The sequence below is a fragment of the Neopelma chrysocephalum genome, unplaced genomic scaffold (genome assembly GCF_003984885.1).
Source record: "Neopelma chrysocephalum unplaced genomic scaffold, ASM398488v2 Primary Assembly neopelma1_25, whole genome shotgun sequence".
In the NCBI taxonomy this organism is placed as follows: domain Eukaryota; kingdom Metazoa; phylum Chordata; class Aves; order Passeriformes; family Pipridae; genus Neopelma; species Neopelma chrysocephalum.
Genome location: NW_020897694.1, coordinates 39,965,871 through 39,982,853, shown reverse-complemented (window position 1 = coordinate 39,982,853; position 16,983 = coordinate 39,965,871). Strand labels below are relative to the sequence as shown.

Sequence of the window (16,983 nt, the reverse complement as noted above, 5' to 3'; positions counted from 1 at the left end):
CTTCTAAAATTTTATTATATTGTGTAGCAAGGAATAACATAGAAATAAAAAAAAAAATTATTCTGAGTTCTTTGCTACTTCTGATCATTAATACAAGTAAACCCAAATCAGTGAAAACTTGCATCGCAGGAGGGGTTAATCTCTGTCAAAACTCTTACTAAATTCCAGTTTGGGAAATAACATTCTGCCTACTTCACAATGCCCTCTAGCTGTTTAAGCTCCTGTTCTTTAAATTCAAAGCTTAATTGCTGGTGCACCACCATCACCTACAAACCAAAAGGGGAAGCATTTCAGTAGTTAGTATCTTGGGGGACATTCAGGTGGGCAGTTCTTAAAGCAAAGGGTTCCCTTATGGTTAGCCACAAGGGCAGTCAGCTTTGTGTTTTGGATTCATGCTCTGGATATCTCGTAGCACATAGCCAGCCTATCTGCTCTTTGCTGAAAAGCAAGTGGACAGCACTGAAAAGGGACAGAGCTACAGCCAGACACAGGGTTAAAGCCAAATATGAATCTGCTTGCGATTGCTCAAGTCCTGACATTTAACAGTGCAGTTATTATTTTTGCTAACCATACTGTGTCCTCAGAGTTCTACTAAACTGAACATTTAAAGGAAGACAAAATGATGACTGTTTTGGAAATGCAAAACAAACAGAAGGCGAGTGTGTCCTCTACTATTATCAGTTCATACGTGCCACTTTATCCAGCTGGATTATGCACAAATAACTACATTAGAAGTCTTTCCTGAGGCTTGCTTGTTTGTGTTTTCAATGCTGGTTCAATGTTCATTTAAAAATAGCTTAGAAGGGATCAACATCAGAGAAAGTACCTAGGTAGAAATACTGGGCTGAAGTTTTGAAAATGCCATCATATTTCCATAAAAGTATGCAGCATTTGCTCAACAGACCAGAAGTCATACGCTGCTGGCGCTTTTTCATATGTTTTGCTTTTAAATATCCATTGTTTTTCCATCTGCTGAAAGTTGCATAGTAAAATTACTATTTTCTTATAACCCCTATAAAGTTCTCCCAAGTATCCAAACTCCTCTGTTTAAGGTCTAACCAAAACTAAGGGCTTGATTTTGTGCAAACTGAAGCCCAGGCTAAAGCTCCCAAATTGCATTTGAGTCTGGACTGTGACCTCTGAATGTTTTTGGGGTTGTGCTTTACAGAAGGTGAGCTTGAAAAGCACACAAAAGTCCATACTTAAAATGAAAAGTGTGGCTACATGTTTTATAAAAGGAGACAGACAAAAAGGAATAACCCCTCCTTGACAGGATTTCCTAAATTAAAAACAATGCCAAGGAGAAAAGAGAGAGGGGATAAAATGGAGGAACATATTCATAGGTGTATCACTCAGCCATATAGATTAAATGGCATTTAGAGATGGATGACATTGGATGGGAAGCAGAAGAAAACCAAGTACCTGTAGGGTGAAGGCAAGGAATAAGAAAACAGGGCAGAGAAAGGAGAAATCAACAGCACTCCAACAAGGCAAGCAGGATCCCAAGACTTAGAGGCGAGTCAATCTTAAAGTCAAGAGACTAAAGGCTCCTTCCTCCTGCCTGCTGTTCATCTGTGGGTGGATCCCTCTGCCTTTGGCCAGTATCAAGCAGTTTCAGTTGCCAGAACTATGGCCATTGACCTCCTCCAGGCAAGCATTCCTGTGCCAGCAATGCATGTTGCTCTCTCCTCCACTCATGCCATGCTGTGTCTCTGGCAGCTGCCTGGCCCTGCTCAACCCATGTGCAGGGCAGCACTGCTGGCTGCAAGGGCACCCCGACCCCTTCATCAGCGTGGGTCCTGTCCACCTGCACCACATGGCAACCACAGCTAGATCTCTACTGTCCCAAAAAGCCTTGGGGAAGGATTTTGAGGGGATTTATACAACCTCTCAGAAAATGTGCAAAGAGTGTGTTGCTTTAGCAACTCAGCCAGGCAATTTCTTGGTTAATATGGTACCTTGGGATAAGAGCCCTGACACTGGTGGCTGGCAGGAGGCAACTAATTTTTGCCTAAACATGATACTCACTTTTATCATCCTGCCTTCTCTCCCTGAAAAAATACATTTCAGCTGTGCTCCCTTGAACTAACATTGGATAGTTTGTAATTATTTCATAATGAAGTCTGGCACTTAACAAGTATGTTATGCTCTGGTGTTAAATGGATTAGCTTGGTAACTGCTGATTTTTGTGACTCCCAAGTCAGCCAGTGGCATCCACTCTGCTTTTCACATCTTTCATCACCATCCTCTCTTTGCAGAAAATTACAATTGTCTTATTTCAAAATAGCAGAACCATTAGAAATTTTACCATAAAATTCAGTAAGAACTGGATTGAGGCTATTCCTACATGTAAAGATACAGCATGTCACACATTTTATCTACAACTTCACCAAATCTCTACAGCTCCTCATTTGGAATCTAAAATTGTTTCACTGACAGTAACGGAACTGTTGGAAACATTACCAAATGTCAATAGTTGATAGTGATGGCATGCAAGGTCTTCTTTATTTATGCATCAGGAACAAAATTTTTCCCATCTTGCTTATTTCTTTAATGTATAATTTTTATATACTAAAAAATGAAAATCAGAAAATGATTCACAGTTACCAGTATCTGCATTTGTCTCATGTGCGAGTTAGCTGAGAACTTCCTGCCCACTCCCCAAGAGGCACACCAACTTAAAAGAACTAATTAAGTAAGAAAAAAATGAAAGGAGAGGAAAAGGCAGAAGTGAGAAAGCATATATAAATTGCTCATCTACTGTGGATCACACTACAGGATGTTTATAATGATCATGTCACAAACAGTAACGATCATAATGCTTCCAAAATCACCAGGCAATGTTCTGCAAGAGCATCAAGAAGAACATGAATCCTTACAATCCTTACAAGCACATGAGATTGCTGGGATTATGTTGTTAGTAAAAAGAGTATTTTAGGGGTTACAGTGATTGGGCTGAGTTGATGGTTGGACTTCATGGTCTTAAAAAGTCTCTTTCAACCTTGATGATTCTATGATTCTATAACAGACCCCAATATATTTACAAGGGAAATGGTCTATTTTGTATATAAACAAGCTTGAAGACTTTATAAAAACGATACTGTAGCATAAGACATTTGTCAAGGCCTCAGACAATCTGAGCCCCTTGACTAAAGAAACAAACAAATGAACAAAAGCAACCACATACACCCCCCACAGACCAAACACACTTGGAAACTTCCTTAAAAGAACAGACATAGTTCCTTCCCTCTTACTCCCTTCCAATCCTCACCCAGATGGCATCTTCTCAAACTGACATAAAGTCAGCTTACCACTGCTGTATTTCAAAGACATTGTTTGTGCAAATGGTTGCTCTGGTTGTGCAAATTAGTGATGCAGTCTGTATTACAATGGATATAAAGTATAATTCAATTTGTTAAGAAGAACATCCCATTCTCACCTTAGAATGTATAACGTACTCGTATGGATTGAATGGATAGATAGGTTGGAAAAGCATCTCAAGAATACACAAAGTCTATCTCCACTTGGCAGAACCCATCTTGAACAAGCCAAGAAGCGGTTGGACCTCAGCCATGGTTTGAACTCACCGTTTGCCACATGCCATGGTTGATAAGGGGTCCAGTGCTCGTCACACGCCCTATTCCATTGTATTTCAGCTGCAGCTCTAGCCGTCCTTTGCGCAATGCCAAGACTATCCATGTGCTGTCTTGATGGCCTCCAGCAAAGAAAAGGATACCTTCAGGATCAAAGGTTCTAAAGTCGAACTCAGCCACAAGTCTGACCACACAGGTGCCAAGAAATAAATTAGTTATGCAGAATTCAAAACCACAGAGTACTTTCCATACAGATAGCATCAATTTTAGCAGCTACAAAGCTCTGTTAAAACATGCTAGTTTTTAATGCACTCCTGAAAGACTTAAGCTGTGAAGACAGGTTTTAAAATAGCATCAAGAATAAAGAATACGATACTATACTTCAGTAATTATCCTAACAGCTCTGTGGTCAAGGCTGGCTTTCTCTATTACCGGCTTGGATAATGTTTTGCCTTACAAGACTCCATAATCCAAGCAAATAATGGTGAACGTAGGACTAATTGTAATTGTAACAACTTAACACTCTTGCATGCATCAAAGCCAATCAGAGCATTTGACTGTCATTCTAAATTGTCCTCACCTCGTCAGCTGTCTCCTTTTGAAGCGCAGCCTGATAACAGGAGTGCCGCTGAACATCCTCCCCAGGTACAAGGATTTAATACTTCTTCCAACAGCAAAAGGCACACATGGTATGATGTTCTATAATCAAAACACATTTTTTGAGTGCTTATTCTCCTCAGAGGCCAGAAAGAGAATCAAAGAGTATGTCTCCACTTCTTTTCTCATGTAGTCGCTATACATATAAAGACAGAACTATTGACATTCGTATTGATTGGTGGATGAAGATGAAGAAAATCATCTGGACAATAAAACCAGGGACTCAATATAATTATAAGTGTGTTTAGAGATTTGTTGAACACTTGTACTTCTTGCTGCCTTTTACAAATGAGCCAATTAAAATGTTGAAACCATTGTATGGTGCTATTTCTCAGAAATAGAATTTGTTTGTTTTTTTTCACACTAAGGGATGTTGTACAAACTTGCGATGAGGGCAGGTTGTTTATCATTAATTAATACAATACATAGTGCACTGTAATGTTTATTCTCTCAAAATACAAGTGTACAGAGAACATTTCCTCTTTTCTTTCCTCCCCCCCTACTATCTGCCCTGGAGGAATGCTTTCCTGTTGCATGATGAAATCATATTCATAAGGTACAGTATAAGGTTTTCTACCGCATTGTGCCTGCAACAAAAGATGTGTTAAGAACGTGCTGTTGGTTGGTTACCACAGAGGCAGCCTGTGTCACTGAAGCCCATCCACCTCAAATGCCTGGAGGACGAAAGTGTCAAATGCAAGTGCTGGTCCATAACTTACGCCACAGGCCCTTAGACCTTTGCACCAACCCAGGGGACCTCACTCAGAAAAGCTTGTGCAGCCAACGTAACTCATAGTCAAACAGAGGGCTGGCAGGGCTATCACTGGAACTGGGACAGGAAGAGCTGGAAAAGAGAGACTTTCAGGAGAAAATTTCTTTTCAGGAGACCTACTGTCCCCAGCTCATGCAACTTTGTCAATAGGATTCCCTCCTGCTGTTCACTTGGCTCAAATGACTTTAGTCCAGAGCTTCATCAGTTATTCTTAATTGCAATGTAAAGAAAAGGTCTGTTCTGCAGCTACAGCAATGAACACTGACATACCTCACATGTATTCATATCCTGGGAAAGTTTCACTCCCCCTCTGCCATCACAATGACAGGTATAACTCCCTGGTGAGTTGACACAGGTCTGTTCACAGAGCTTTTCTTCACATTCATCTATATCTACACAAAACCAGCAAAGAAGAGAGGAGAAAACAGTGAGTTTGTTTAAACATGAATCACTGGGGGGGGAAGCATTATTAGTGCTGTTTCGTAGCACTTTCCCCTTGAGCATGTCCAAGTGCTCTGTGGCCAGTACTTACCCTATGCCACATCTTTACAGGAGAGAAGAGTGAGAATTAGCATCTGCACAAAGCTATTTTCACAGACAGATTCCAGCTGCCCAAATCAGTGGGAAGGCTGGAAGCTGCTGGAGCAGAGCCCTGGGCTTTAACTTCTAGACAAGACTTCCTCCCTTCAGGCCCCTTCTGCTATGCCTGTGCTGACTGGCTCCTGCTCCTTCAACTCAGGGACTGCAAGTAAGAGCTGAGTTTCTCATTCATTTTTTTCTTTTTTTTTTTTCCTTTGGCTTCTTTTTATCTGCTTCACAAACAATTGCAGGAAAACAAATTCTGACAGTCCACAGGGATCTCTTCAGGCAGAGGTAAAGACTTAGAGCTCAGCAGGACTGGTCGGCGTGTGATTTGAGCCAGTATATTAACTTAGACAAAAGGCAGGGAACAATGCTAGTTTTGGAATACTTTCAAAGCTTACTCCATTGAGAAAGCTTGCAGGCAGTGTAGCCAGCAGAACTGTGCATGGTTCCAACACATATTAAGCTCATAGTTCAGAGTAATAGCACAAGACAGGTTTTGAAAGAACAACAGCTACTGCTCTGTAACTTTTCTTGTCCAGAGACAGCAATATGCACATATGCTTCTGAGCTTTCACCAGATCTTGCACTTGTCATGAATTCAAGAAATCTCAGTACTCTTGCTTGTACAGTTTGATTCAAGTCATCAAAGTTGACTGCAAACTCAGTGAACTCCAAGACAACTGCAAACTCTATGAACTCAAAGACCACTGCAAGCTCAATGAACTCAGAGGTGATTGAAATCTGCAAACTCACTCCCAACTAGAGAAATGGAACAGAAGTCCAGTGTGTAAGTGAGATTAAAAAAAAAAAAGAAAAATGTTTTTACTGAAGTTTGAAACTAAATTTCAGGGGGTTACAGCTTTAAATTATGTAATAAATGCTAACGTGATGTTATTTCATGAGCTTACCCTGACAAGTTTTTTTCACGTCATCATACTTGTAGCCTGCGTCACAAAGACATTCATACGAGCTTACTAAATTTTTACAATGAGCTTCTCCACAGATGTCTGCTGACGCTGCGCATTCATCTATGTCTGCAAAACAAGTAATTGAACAACATGGCTTGAGAGGAGTATAACCACTATTCATATACTGGCTTAGGCTTAGGGTCAAGAAATTTTGGAAACTGAAAAACCAGTATCTTTAAGATACCTTTAGGGGTAGCTAGCTATGAGAAGTGACTTCAGGCTTTCAAAACCAGTTGGTCTTTCTTTCTTAAAGCCATTAACCTCTACTGGAAAAAAACAATACAAAGTAAGCAAGGAGAAAAACTGTAAAACAAACCAACTCCCAGAAAACCAAAAAGCCACACTCCCTTCACTCAGGGGGGCTGAAACTGCAGGTTAAAAAACCAACAGGCAGGAACTGAGGAACAGCAGCATGAATGTTACCAAAACACTGAAGGGAAATGCAGCCTGCAGCACATCACATATTTCTGTTCTCTGTCCTCAGACAGGCAAACAATAATTTTTCACACATTTAGTAAATTAAGGTCTATACCTGCTGATCTATAGTGGCAAAGGGGAATTGAAGCAGCCCATTTTGTCACAGAGAACAAGTCATATCTGAGAGATGTTCTGGGGTTTCACCATGAAGGCAGGATATGAACTGGAGGTCCATAAAAAACACACAAGTGTTTTCCTAACATGTTAACTAATACCCAGCAAAATCCTGGTGTTGACAAAACATTTGCAGTATACTGAGAGTTTAATATTTATGTTTGCTTTCTAGTATGTGTTAAAACTACAATTACACATTACACTTGTTGATTTTCCCATGTATGAGTGAGCTGGCTGAGGGTCTATCTAGTACCCTATGTAGCCTAGCCCACAAATTAAAACAAAAGGTAACTTTTGTGTGTGTGCACATGATAACAGGAATAAACATGAAAGAAAGCCAAAATGCAATGATAAATCTGAACTAGCAATAACCACACCTGACAGCAACCTCAGCAACTGCAGGGTCACACACTGAAGCTAAAGAATGCTTTTATACTACTGCTCACAGTGACAGTATCAGGGTATGAAACAAATATACATAAGTATGAAAACAAACGTATATGTGAGCACCCTCACCATTCACCTGTCCCTGCCAACTGGCACCAGAGGACAATTCAAAAGTGAAGTTGGCTCTTCTAAGTGGGTACTCCCATTAGAAAGGGATACTGTGTAATCTATACAGTCATCTTTAGAGTGGAAGTGACACGGAAATAAAATCTTGCTCTTTGTCTTTTTGCTGGTAGCATTAATACGCTGTTCAGATCAGGCATGCAAGTTGTTTAGAAATATGTTGTCACATCCATCTGAAAGAGGTATATACACAAACTTACTCATTTTTTATGAGATACACATAACTTTAACAATTACTGTAATCATTAATGAGTCTTTGTCTCAGCATGTAGTTTTCTTAACAATTCTGAAATCTCAGTTGCTTAAGTTTTGGTTATATAAATTCATTCTAAAGTCTCAATCAGATGTTTCAGATCCTCACTTTCTGTTCCCAGCTGCTATATCTGCCAACCTTCACTAGGGCCTTTCTACATGTATTAATATTCAGTCGCAGTGAATTTAGCCATCTGTATCTGCTGAATTCATTAGCTGCTGCACATATCCAAATTTAGAAAAATAAAATAAGAAACACACAAAAGAAAAACAAATGGCTCATATACTACAGTACTGTGAGACTGGAAAGAATCATAACAATGTATTTGGCCAGCACTTCCTCCTCTCAATGTCAGGATATGAGGACTGATCGGCTAAACCAATTTAGCACAATCCAAGCCACAAATCCTCTGTGAATCACGCCTGTGTTAAGATATTGACAGCATCATAGTCCGACTGCTGACAAGCCCAGGCGTGTAGGCTGGCTGGAGCACCCAGCACAATCCCAGTGGAGTACAGCCAACAGGAGCTACCAGCAAGTTTCTGCTGGGCTAGGGAGCAGACCAGGACTGCTCAGGGCAACCCAGCTCTCCAAAATGCAGGTACAAGTCACCAAGCATCCCCTGAAGCAAAGTGAGAGTCCCAGCAAAACTTACCTTCACATATTTTGCTGTCTTTAAGAGTGTAACCACTGTTGCATGAGCAACGGTAGCTGCCTAGCTTGTTGAGACAGACCTGGCTACAGCCGCCGTTCTGCGTTCTGCATTCATCAATATCTACATCAAAATAAAGTGTTACAATCAGCTTTTCACCTCTGTGAATAATCTGGAGGGTGAGAGTGGGATAGGCACTGGGAAACAGAAAGATCAAACAAGAAACAGTATTACAACTGCAACACAATGATTACAAAAAGCACAAAGATTTCATTCAAACACTTCAAGCACATTAGCTCACTTGTTTAATAAAACAAAAAAAAAAAGAAAAGGCAGTGTAACTGAGTATCTCCTTCACAGGTCTGAGAATGCCTGTCTTTAGTCACTGTGGAGGTGAAGAAGTTTGTTTGCAGAAGCAAACTAATTATAATGCATTTTATATCATAACTAACTTTTAAAATCATACTATGACCAGTAAGTTCAGGATGAAAGCTTTAAATAAAACAAGAACACTATATCCTTACTATTACAGAACTCAAGAGAACACAAAAAGTTTTATGTTCTCAGCTATTGAGCACTGTGTGCCTCACTGAAGTTGGCAGAAAAAGCCAGTTAAATCCCAGAGCCTTGATTTTACCCTTGACCTGCCCTACCTGCTCATTATGTCCTGCTTATCTATGGGACTCTAGAGTTAGCTTGAGTAGAACATCACATGTCATGGACTTTTATAGGAAAATAAGGGAATATGCTTCAGACTCATCAGTGTCTGAGCTCTCAAAGCTGACTGGATACTAACTGGTCTGCTTTCTGAATTGCTTAAATATGCTCCTTGTGAGTGAGCCTACAGCCTCACCACAATATTTACATGAGAAGGAAAGGTTTTGGATCTCTTGCTATCTTGGTTGCCACAATTCTGGACTGGCTGACTGTGACTTCTGGCCATTCCTTACCTGACAGGAAGCCTTGCAGGCAGAAGGGAAAAAAAAAGAAATCAGAAAACAGGAGGAGGGAAGATAACTTGTAGAGAAAGCCCTGTGGGTACCTGGCACTCCTTGCACAAATAAATTCTGTCTGAATATTTTCTTTGGAGGTGATGGAAATATACCCCGGGATATGTGGGATTAAGCGGACATGGAATAAGGTCCTACTAGCATGGAGGCTTTAACAGACTAATTTCATCAGTTTGTGTACCATCAGACTCAGACTCCAACTTGCTGACTGAAAATCATTGTTCCACAGCAGGGATGCTAGAGGGCAGGTGGGCCAGCTTCTCTGGCTCTGCAGTCTGTGATCTGTTACACGAGGGTTCACAGCAGCACCTGCTGCAGTTCTGCTTGAAAAACCACTACAACTCTATTTCTGCTGCCCCTTTCAGAGGGGTGGGACAGAAAGTCAGAGCATAACTTCTTAGATTACCTTGTCAAGACCAAGCTGAGCTCCATTAAAGTCATATAAAAATGTTCATGTGAAAAAATTAGCTGAGTCAAAGAAGGGTAAAAACACAAGCGGTGTGTAATCCAGGTTCAGTTCTGTGACTTCTGAATTGTGTAGCACAGTATCAATGACCATTTGAGAATACAGCAAAACCCAAAACATCTTTGTTACAAGTATAAAAGATAATGAAACCCGATTACCTTTTTCACATGTTTTTCCCTGCCAGCCACGCTTGCATTCACAATAGAAGTCCCCCTTGAGATCCTCACATTTGACAGTCCCCTCTTTGTGACAAGGATCAGGAGAACACTGGTTTGGCAAATCTGATTTACATAAGGAATAAAAAAGCCAAAACAGAACAATACATTGAAATCACTGACAAGCAGGTGTTTCACTCTCATTAGAAGTTGGGAAGCTTAAATAGTAATGGGGAATCACTCAGAAATACTCACACCTGGCAAAACTGGAAGCTAATTCTTAATGCTCACATGCCAAACAAGGTGTGCCAGGAATTTTGCAGAACACATGCAGTGGAAGTCATTTCATTGCAAAACGGAGTGAGCTACCACTGCCCTTATCTGAAGGGCACATCCTGAAAGAAACAACTCAAAGTAGCTCATTTTTAAGAAAGTTAATTCTACTCTCCCTAGTTTTGGAGAAAACAAAAAGCAGTATCAACAAAGTACTCAAGATGGGATGGGTACTCTTTTCAAGTACTTTTGGTAGTTCAACTGGGGATTTTAGCAGAGCCGATAGATTTGCAGCTAGCAAATGTTTATATCTGAATTTTTTGTCAGAGCTTTTCTATTATGTAGAATGAGAGTAAAAAAGGAATACCTGTGAGTTAACAGCAAAGGAATAGAAAACCACTAATCCAGTTTACAGAGAGCACAATGATCCTATGGGGATTTTTAAGCCAAGTTTCAATACCTGGCAATGAGCTTTCTCATTAGAAAGCAGCAAAAGAGTAGTCACCACTCTTTGGGGAGGACTGGAGGAAAAAATCTCAAACTATTATCTAACTACTCAACGAATGGAAATCACCCGACTAAATTCACCTGCCCACCTATCTGCAAAACACACAGGGACAGTGCTTCACAGAGGTAACTAAAGGAAGGATTAAAGAATACCCTTGTTCCCACAAAAAAAAAGAGTTGGTAGCTATCATTTAGTAGTAACCTGTTAACAGTAGTGTTCTAGATCAGTGATCTTCAAAAACATAAATGTGTTAACTGTTTCCACAACTTTAACCAGAAGGAACAGAGCAGAAGCTCATTCGGTAGATTGCAAAGGTCACCTAGTTCAAGGGCCTTTCTTTTTACACATCTCCTCCCAGCAGTGGGGGTTGCCCAGTGGGTACACAATAAGCGAGCGGCAGCAGCAGCGACCCATTTCCATACACTGGTTCTGCTGAGACCAACACCCAGTTCAGACTCTTGATGATATTCTGAAACATGACCTGTGAACTGATGGGCATATAGGGTGGCAGGGGGACTTTTAGGAGAGAAACTAATCATAGATTAGCAGCCCCATCAGACTTCTCAAATTGAGAGAATTTAAGACTCAAATTAACTCCTACTTTTGTCAGGATTATACTCCTTCTACATGTCTCTTCTTAACTTCCTCTGTGTGACCCTGTAAGTCATCTTTATGACAGGCTGCTTTGAAAGAACTTCTAACATTTCTGTGAGGGCAGGCAGAAGCAGCTCCCTTTGATGTCACATGAACAGCATTTTTGTTTGCACTGACTGCCTCAGATTTGAATCTTAGTAATCACAGGACGGTTAAGGTTGGCAGGCATCTCTGGAGGTCACTTGTCCAACCTCCAGAGGGCCCGGCTCAAGGAGGGCCATCTACAGCCAGTTTCCCAGGACCATGTCCAGAAGGCTTTTGATTATCTCCAAGGATGGAGACTCCACAACCTCCCTGGGCAACTTGTGCCGTTCTGGGTCACTCTCACAGTGAAAAAGTATTTCCTGATGTTCAGGCAAAACCACCTGTGTTTCAGTTTGCTCAAGAATCTTTTGCCCTTTTGGTTTGCCTTTTTAGACAGCCATTAAGAGTTATGCCATTTAGGCATAAAAATATGGCACAGGCATATGCTCAAATGTTGGACAGCATTTGTTTTAAAGTTATCAAGAAAAAAATGGTCAGCTTCTTGGGCTGCACTGCATGCTGACTGAAGTTAGATGCCCACAGTGCTGCAGTTTATTCAGATTACCATAGATTACTAATTTCTGATTTCTTTCCATCTATCTCATGGGTACTCTTTTCAAGTACTTTTGATAGTTCAAATGAGAATCTTACCAGAGCTGATACAACAGTATAAAAGTTTTCACCGCTCCTTTTTCTGTAGGTATTTAATTGATCTTTGGGCATAAGAACTCTCTAGAGCAAGTTCAAAAACTACAACAAACATTACCTGTCCACTATGCATAGATTTATAAAGGATCCACTGTTCTTCTGTAGAGGACTGACAAATGCCAGAAACCAGGAGAAGATTGGCAATATCTGTCATTAAATATAGTGGGCTGAATCAAGCAGAACAAAATAATCAAACAAAGAAAGGAGGTCTATAGAAGGCCATAAATGATCACAAATCCCCATAACTGAAGGAATCTGCATTTCCAGTTATGATTTCATCTACCTCTATCAAAATGCAGCCAAAACACAGTGGTTCCACCCACACTCTCATTTCAGGTTCTCCTCTGTAATCTGCACAGCTTCAACCTCTAGCTAGGGTCATGCCATTCAGAAGACAGACACTTATCCTGAGCCTCAGTGAGGTGTCCCTTGTGGGCAAGGGAGGAGAGAGCCAGAGGACTGATAGGGAAAGGAGTGTGACATGGTCAAAGAAATGCCCATTTTCAGTACTTCGCCTTCATGCTCAGAAGCTAGTGCCTGGGAAAACTATACTGGAAAAGCATGGATACACAATCCCAAAAGCCTCATGGAAACAACCATCCTGTCACTATAGACAAGGCCTAATTTTCTTTATTCCTCTCCACTCCAGATGTGCAAAGTCAGGGCAAAGCCATAGCCAAAGTAGAGGCCAGGCCATACAAAAGAAAACACAGCTACAATTCTCAACATCCACCTGCCAGAACACCTCCTGATGAATCACTGCCCAGCTGACACACTACTGGAGGTGGAGGAGTCGGGGAAGGAAAGGCCATGTTTAGGCAGCGATGAGCTATGACAGAGCAGGTCTGACCAGGATGTTTCTTTTCCTAGACAGACCAGAATGTGTGTACAGTAAACAGAATGGTTTAGGTACAGTAAGCCAAGTCTTTTTTTTTTTTTTGAAGCTGCACAAACCAAGCCTCCCAGATATGGCAGTGTCTCTTGATAAGCAAAACAAATCAATAGGGTTATGCATGACTTATCTAGTGTATCCACAAGTTTCTGATTCTTTCCCTCAAACTGGATTCTGATATGCCTTGCAGAGCCAGATGGTAATAATACTGCTCAGCAGAATACTAAGCTATTGCAACCCATGGTAAATGGCAGGAACAACCAAGAATGTTTCTATCACATCAACACAGTGCTGATAGTTTGCAGCCTCTTATCATGAGAGGTTGAGAACACAAGACACAGTCTTACGTTCCTCTGGTGGCTTCATAGCTGTATAATTCTGCCAACTTCATAAAAGGTGCTCCTGATTTAAGCAATTACAAAAGAAAATGGTGCTTTTCTTTCCATTCATTTACACAATGGATTTAGTAAAGCTGTTCAAAGCAATGACGAGCATGACCTTTTTGTGTGCTTTGAGTTATGTCTGATAGCACATAGGTAGCTCATAAGTGGACACAGAGAATAGAACTACCAGTTCCGTTTTTGAAGTCTTGTATGGAAACAAGACATTACTCATGTCTGCTGACTGCCACTTCCAGTTCATCACTCCATGCTATGAATTTATTTTTTGATATTCACAAAATGGTGCATAGTAAAACTTCATAAGGGAAATGTTAGGTTGCAAAGATTATGACAGTCACTATTGAAAAGCAGGCACGTGATATAACAAAAATCTCATATTGGTTTTTAAGGTCACATGAAGCCTCATTTCCAAAAAATCCTGCACAATTTTCCAAAGTCTTGCAGAACCAAATCCTTAATTCCTAGCTGACATGCAGGATCTTTTTTAGAAAAGGATTCAGATCTGCAGACCAAAGTACAGGTGTCTGTGTGTAAACATCTATCTGCAAAGCAATTGTAAACACTCACTGCAGTCACTGGAGATCATAAATAAACAGTCCATACATGGATTCAGGTCTCCCCAGAGCTGGCACAATTTGGTTGATGGAATCCCTCTAGAACCAGAGGAGATTAACTCTCCACTGACTATGATGGGAATACTGCTCATGTAGAACAGTGCTAGAAACACCTGCATCTAACTCTGAATCCAGAGCTGAATCCTACCTGTAAACCTGATCTAAAGAGCTTACGAAATTAGGAATCCTCACATATTCTGCTAAGCTGTCTAATCACTGTCACAGTTAAAATTTCTACCTTATTCCTAGTATAAACTAGTGTAGTTAATCACCCTCCAGCCCTTAGGCTGTGCAATGTCTTTGTACACCAGGTTAAAAGAGCCTTCCACTAAAAGAGCCTTGTTTTGAAGGGAGAAGGCTGTTAAGAAACAAAATTTAAAAGCATCTTGCAGGCACAAACCCATAGAGCTACACAGTCTTTTAGCAACATCTGTGAAAAATTAAGAGGCACACTGGTACTGGCTAAGCACAAAGCCTGTCATTCTTCCAAGTGCGTTTCAGGTTCCTTTCTGTTACTTCTCCTGTGAATTGACAATGGCTAGCCAAAACTCAGCCATTTAAAAATCTTTTTAATATTTTAACAGGGGAAAATATTATCATTTTCTTTCCAAACCGTTGCATATAAAATGGGCAGAAAGCCCTAAAAACAATTTTTCAGCTTTTATTTTTTCAGATTTTTTCATCGCCAACCTTTAGACTCGCATTTCTAAAACATCATTTAGCTGTTTGGAACAAGTGCTCCCAGTTGATACAACCATTTTCATCAAAAACTCCTGCCTCTGCCATGCCGCACACTCAAGTAAGAGTAAACATTCAGCCTCATACCCCACTTCGAACTAGCTGGCACACTGCAGCTGACACAGGTACCACAAGTCCAAGAATTCCCAGTTCAGAGGACTCTTAATATCCATAAGTGATACTGCTAACATCTGTAAGTGATATGAGGGCAATTCTTCACATACCACTTACCAACCTTGGAATTCACTCTTAAAAAAGGTTGCTGTAATGCAATTCATAAATGTGAAACGTCAACTAAATCCTGATCCTGCTTTGGTAGCACTGGTACAAATGCACGACTAATCAAACTTGATCACAATAAAAGACTGAAACACAGCGGTAAAAAGAAAATAAATATACATACATGTGATTTTTCTCCCCATTTGTTCTGCTCCCAGGACATATTTAGAATACTTATGTAGTTTTATACCTTTAGCACTGCTAAGGTACACTAAGGTACAACTAGAAATGTATTAGAATTCCCTTCACCCTCTACAAAGTTAACAGTTTGACTTCCAAATTAATTTGAGTTTTTAAAGGTTGCAATATTTAAAGCACAGTCACATGACACGTGAAACTGATCTCCTTAATGTAAAGAAGGCTGTCATGAGCCTGAGTTTGACTTTAAGCTTTTCTTAATGTTCCTTAATCGAGTGAGCCAAAGTTAGCACTCGAGAGAATAGAAAATGAAAGGCCAAGCATAGTGTACAACCCTACGTACATCCTACTTCTTGTCCCTCTTGCTTCTCAGTTTATTCAGACCTTGGGAAACCAGTGGGAAAGAAACTTGCATCATAAAATGTTTCCATTCATTTACACAACAAAGTTCTAAAACACGACAGCAAGATGGCATTAGGTTATAAATGGAAAAGATTTTGTTGGTGGTATGGAGTCTCGAGCCTAGAGAATAGGAAGACCAGTACTAAAATACTGTCAGAAATGGAGATGGTTGAGCTAGTCCCACACCTTCAGACAGAATGAGAGAACATTTAACTACAATATACAAACCAAAAATGCTTACTATGAACGCATGTAAGGAAATCTGGACTTCTTGTGTATGGCGACCCATATTTCTGAATACAAGCTGAAGAACAGAAAATAAAATCGTTATTTTTATAATGATGACAGAATAGCACTTCAAGTCATGTAAAATGATACCTGGACTGCAAGGATTTGGAAGGTGGATGCAAAATCTATGCAATCTTATAATCTTCCAGATGCCTTAAAGTTCTTAAGTTCATTAATTTTTTTTTTAGCTTTGATGTACAGTAGTTATAAACCATTTGAAGAGGATGATCACTTAACCAGATGCTACTACGATTCTAAAACTGTGATAGTAGCTACTCAAATTTGACCAACTAAATTTCTTAAAATACCTAAAAAGCACAAAGATTTTTTTCACACCATGACTATGATACAGCCAATAAAATAAGTCAGTGGTTCAATAAGTAAAGGCATCTTTTTTTAAATACAGAGATTAGTTAATAACTAAGTTAATTAAAAAGGGAAAAAGGTAGAAAACTACAAATTACTTAACACTGGAAGCCACAGATACATATGCAACATCAAGATTTTAACATGCAGAAAACATATAGAACATCTATGTATGCGAATATACACGTAAATAAAAAAACACACCTCAAAGTACTATAAAGAACATACACTCTAAAGTTAGCAATGCATGTTTATTGCAATCAGATTTCCATCATGTTTCTTAGAAGAGGCTTCAGCTGTAACAAGCTCCAGTGTTAGGCATCACATACCAGCACTGCCACAAAGTAAAAGTAAAAGCTGCAACTCACCCAAGTATTTCGGGTAAAAATATTCCTGTAGAAAGGGAAAAAAAACGGCAAAAATTTA

The 16,983-nt window shown here is 40.0% G+C and overlaps 1 protein-coding gene across 1 annotated transcript in view; it reads right to left on the bottom strand.

Annotated features, from left to right (window-relative positions):
* GAS6 (growth arrest specific 6) overlaps nucleotides 1-16,983 on the bottom strand; it is a 41,808-nt gene that overhangs the window by 10,454 nt on the left and 14,371 nt on the right. The window contains exons 3-10 of the mRNA XM_027675028.1: nucleotides 16,926-16,950; nucleotides 16,145-16,207; nucleotides 10,276-10,398; nucleotides 8,645-8,764; nucleotides 6,516-6,641; nucleotides 5,293-5,414; nucleotides 4,174-4,292; nucleotides 3,588-3,777 (exon numbers count right to left, since the gene is read on the bottom strand). Coding sequence (XP_027530829.1) covers nucleotides 3,588-3,777; nucleotides 4,174-4,292; nucleotides 5,293-5,414; nucleotides 6,516-6,641; nucleotides 8,645-8,764; nucleotides 10,276-10,398; nucleotides 16,145-16,207; nucleotides 16,926-16,950 — 888 coding nt within the window. The remainder of the gene's footprint in view (nucleotides 1-3,587; nucleotides 3,778-4,173; nucleotides 4,293-5,292; nucleotides 5,415-6,515; nucleotides 6,642-8,644; nucleotides 8,765-10,275; nucleotides 10,399-16,144; nucleotides 16,208-16,925; nucleotides 16,951-16,983) is intronic.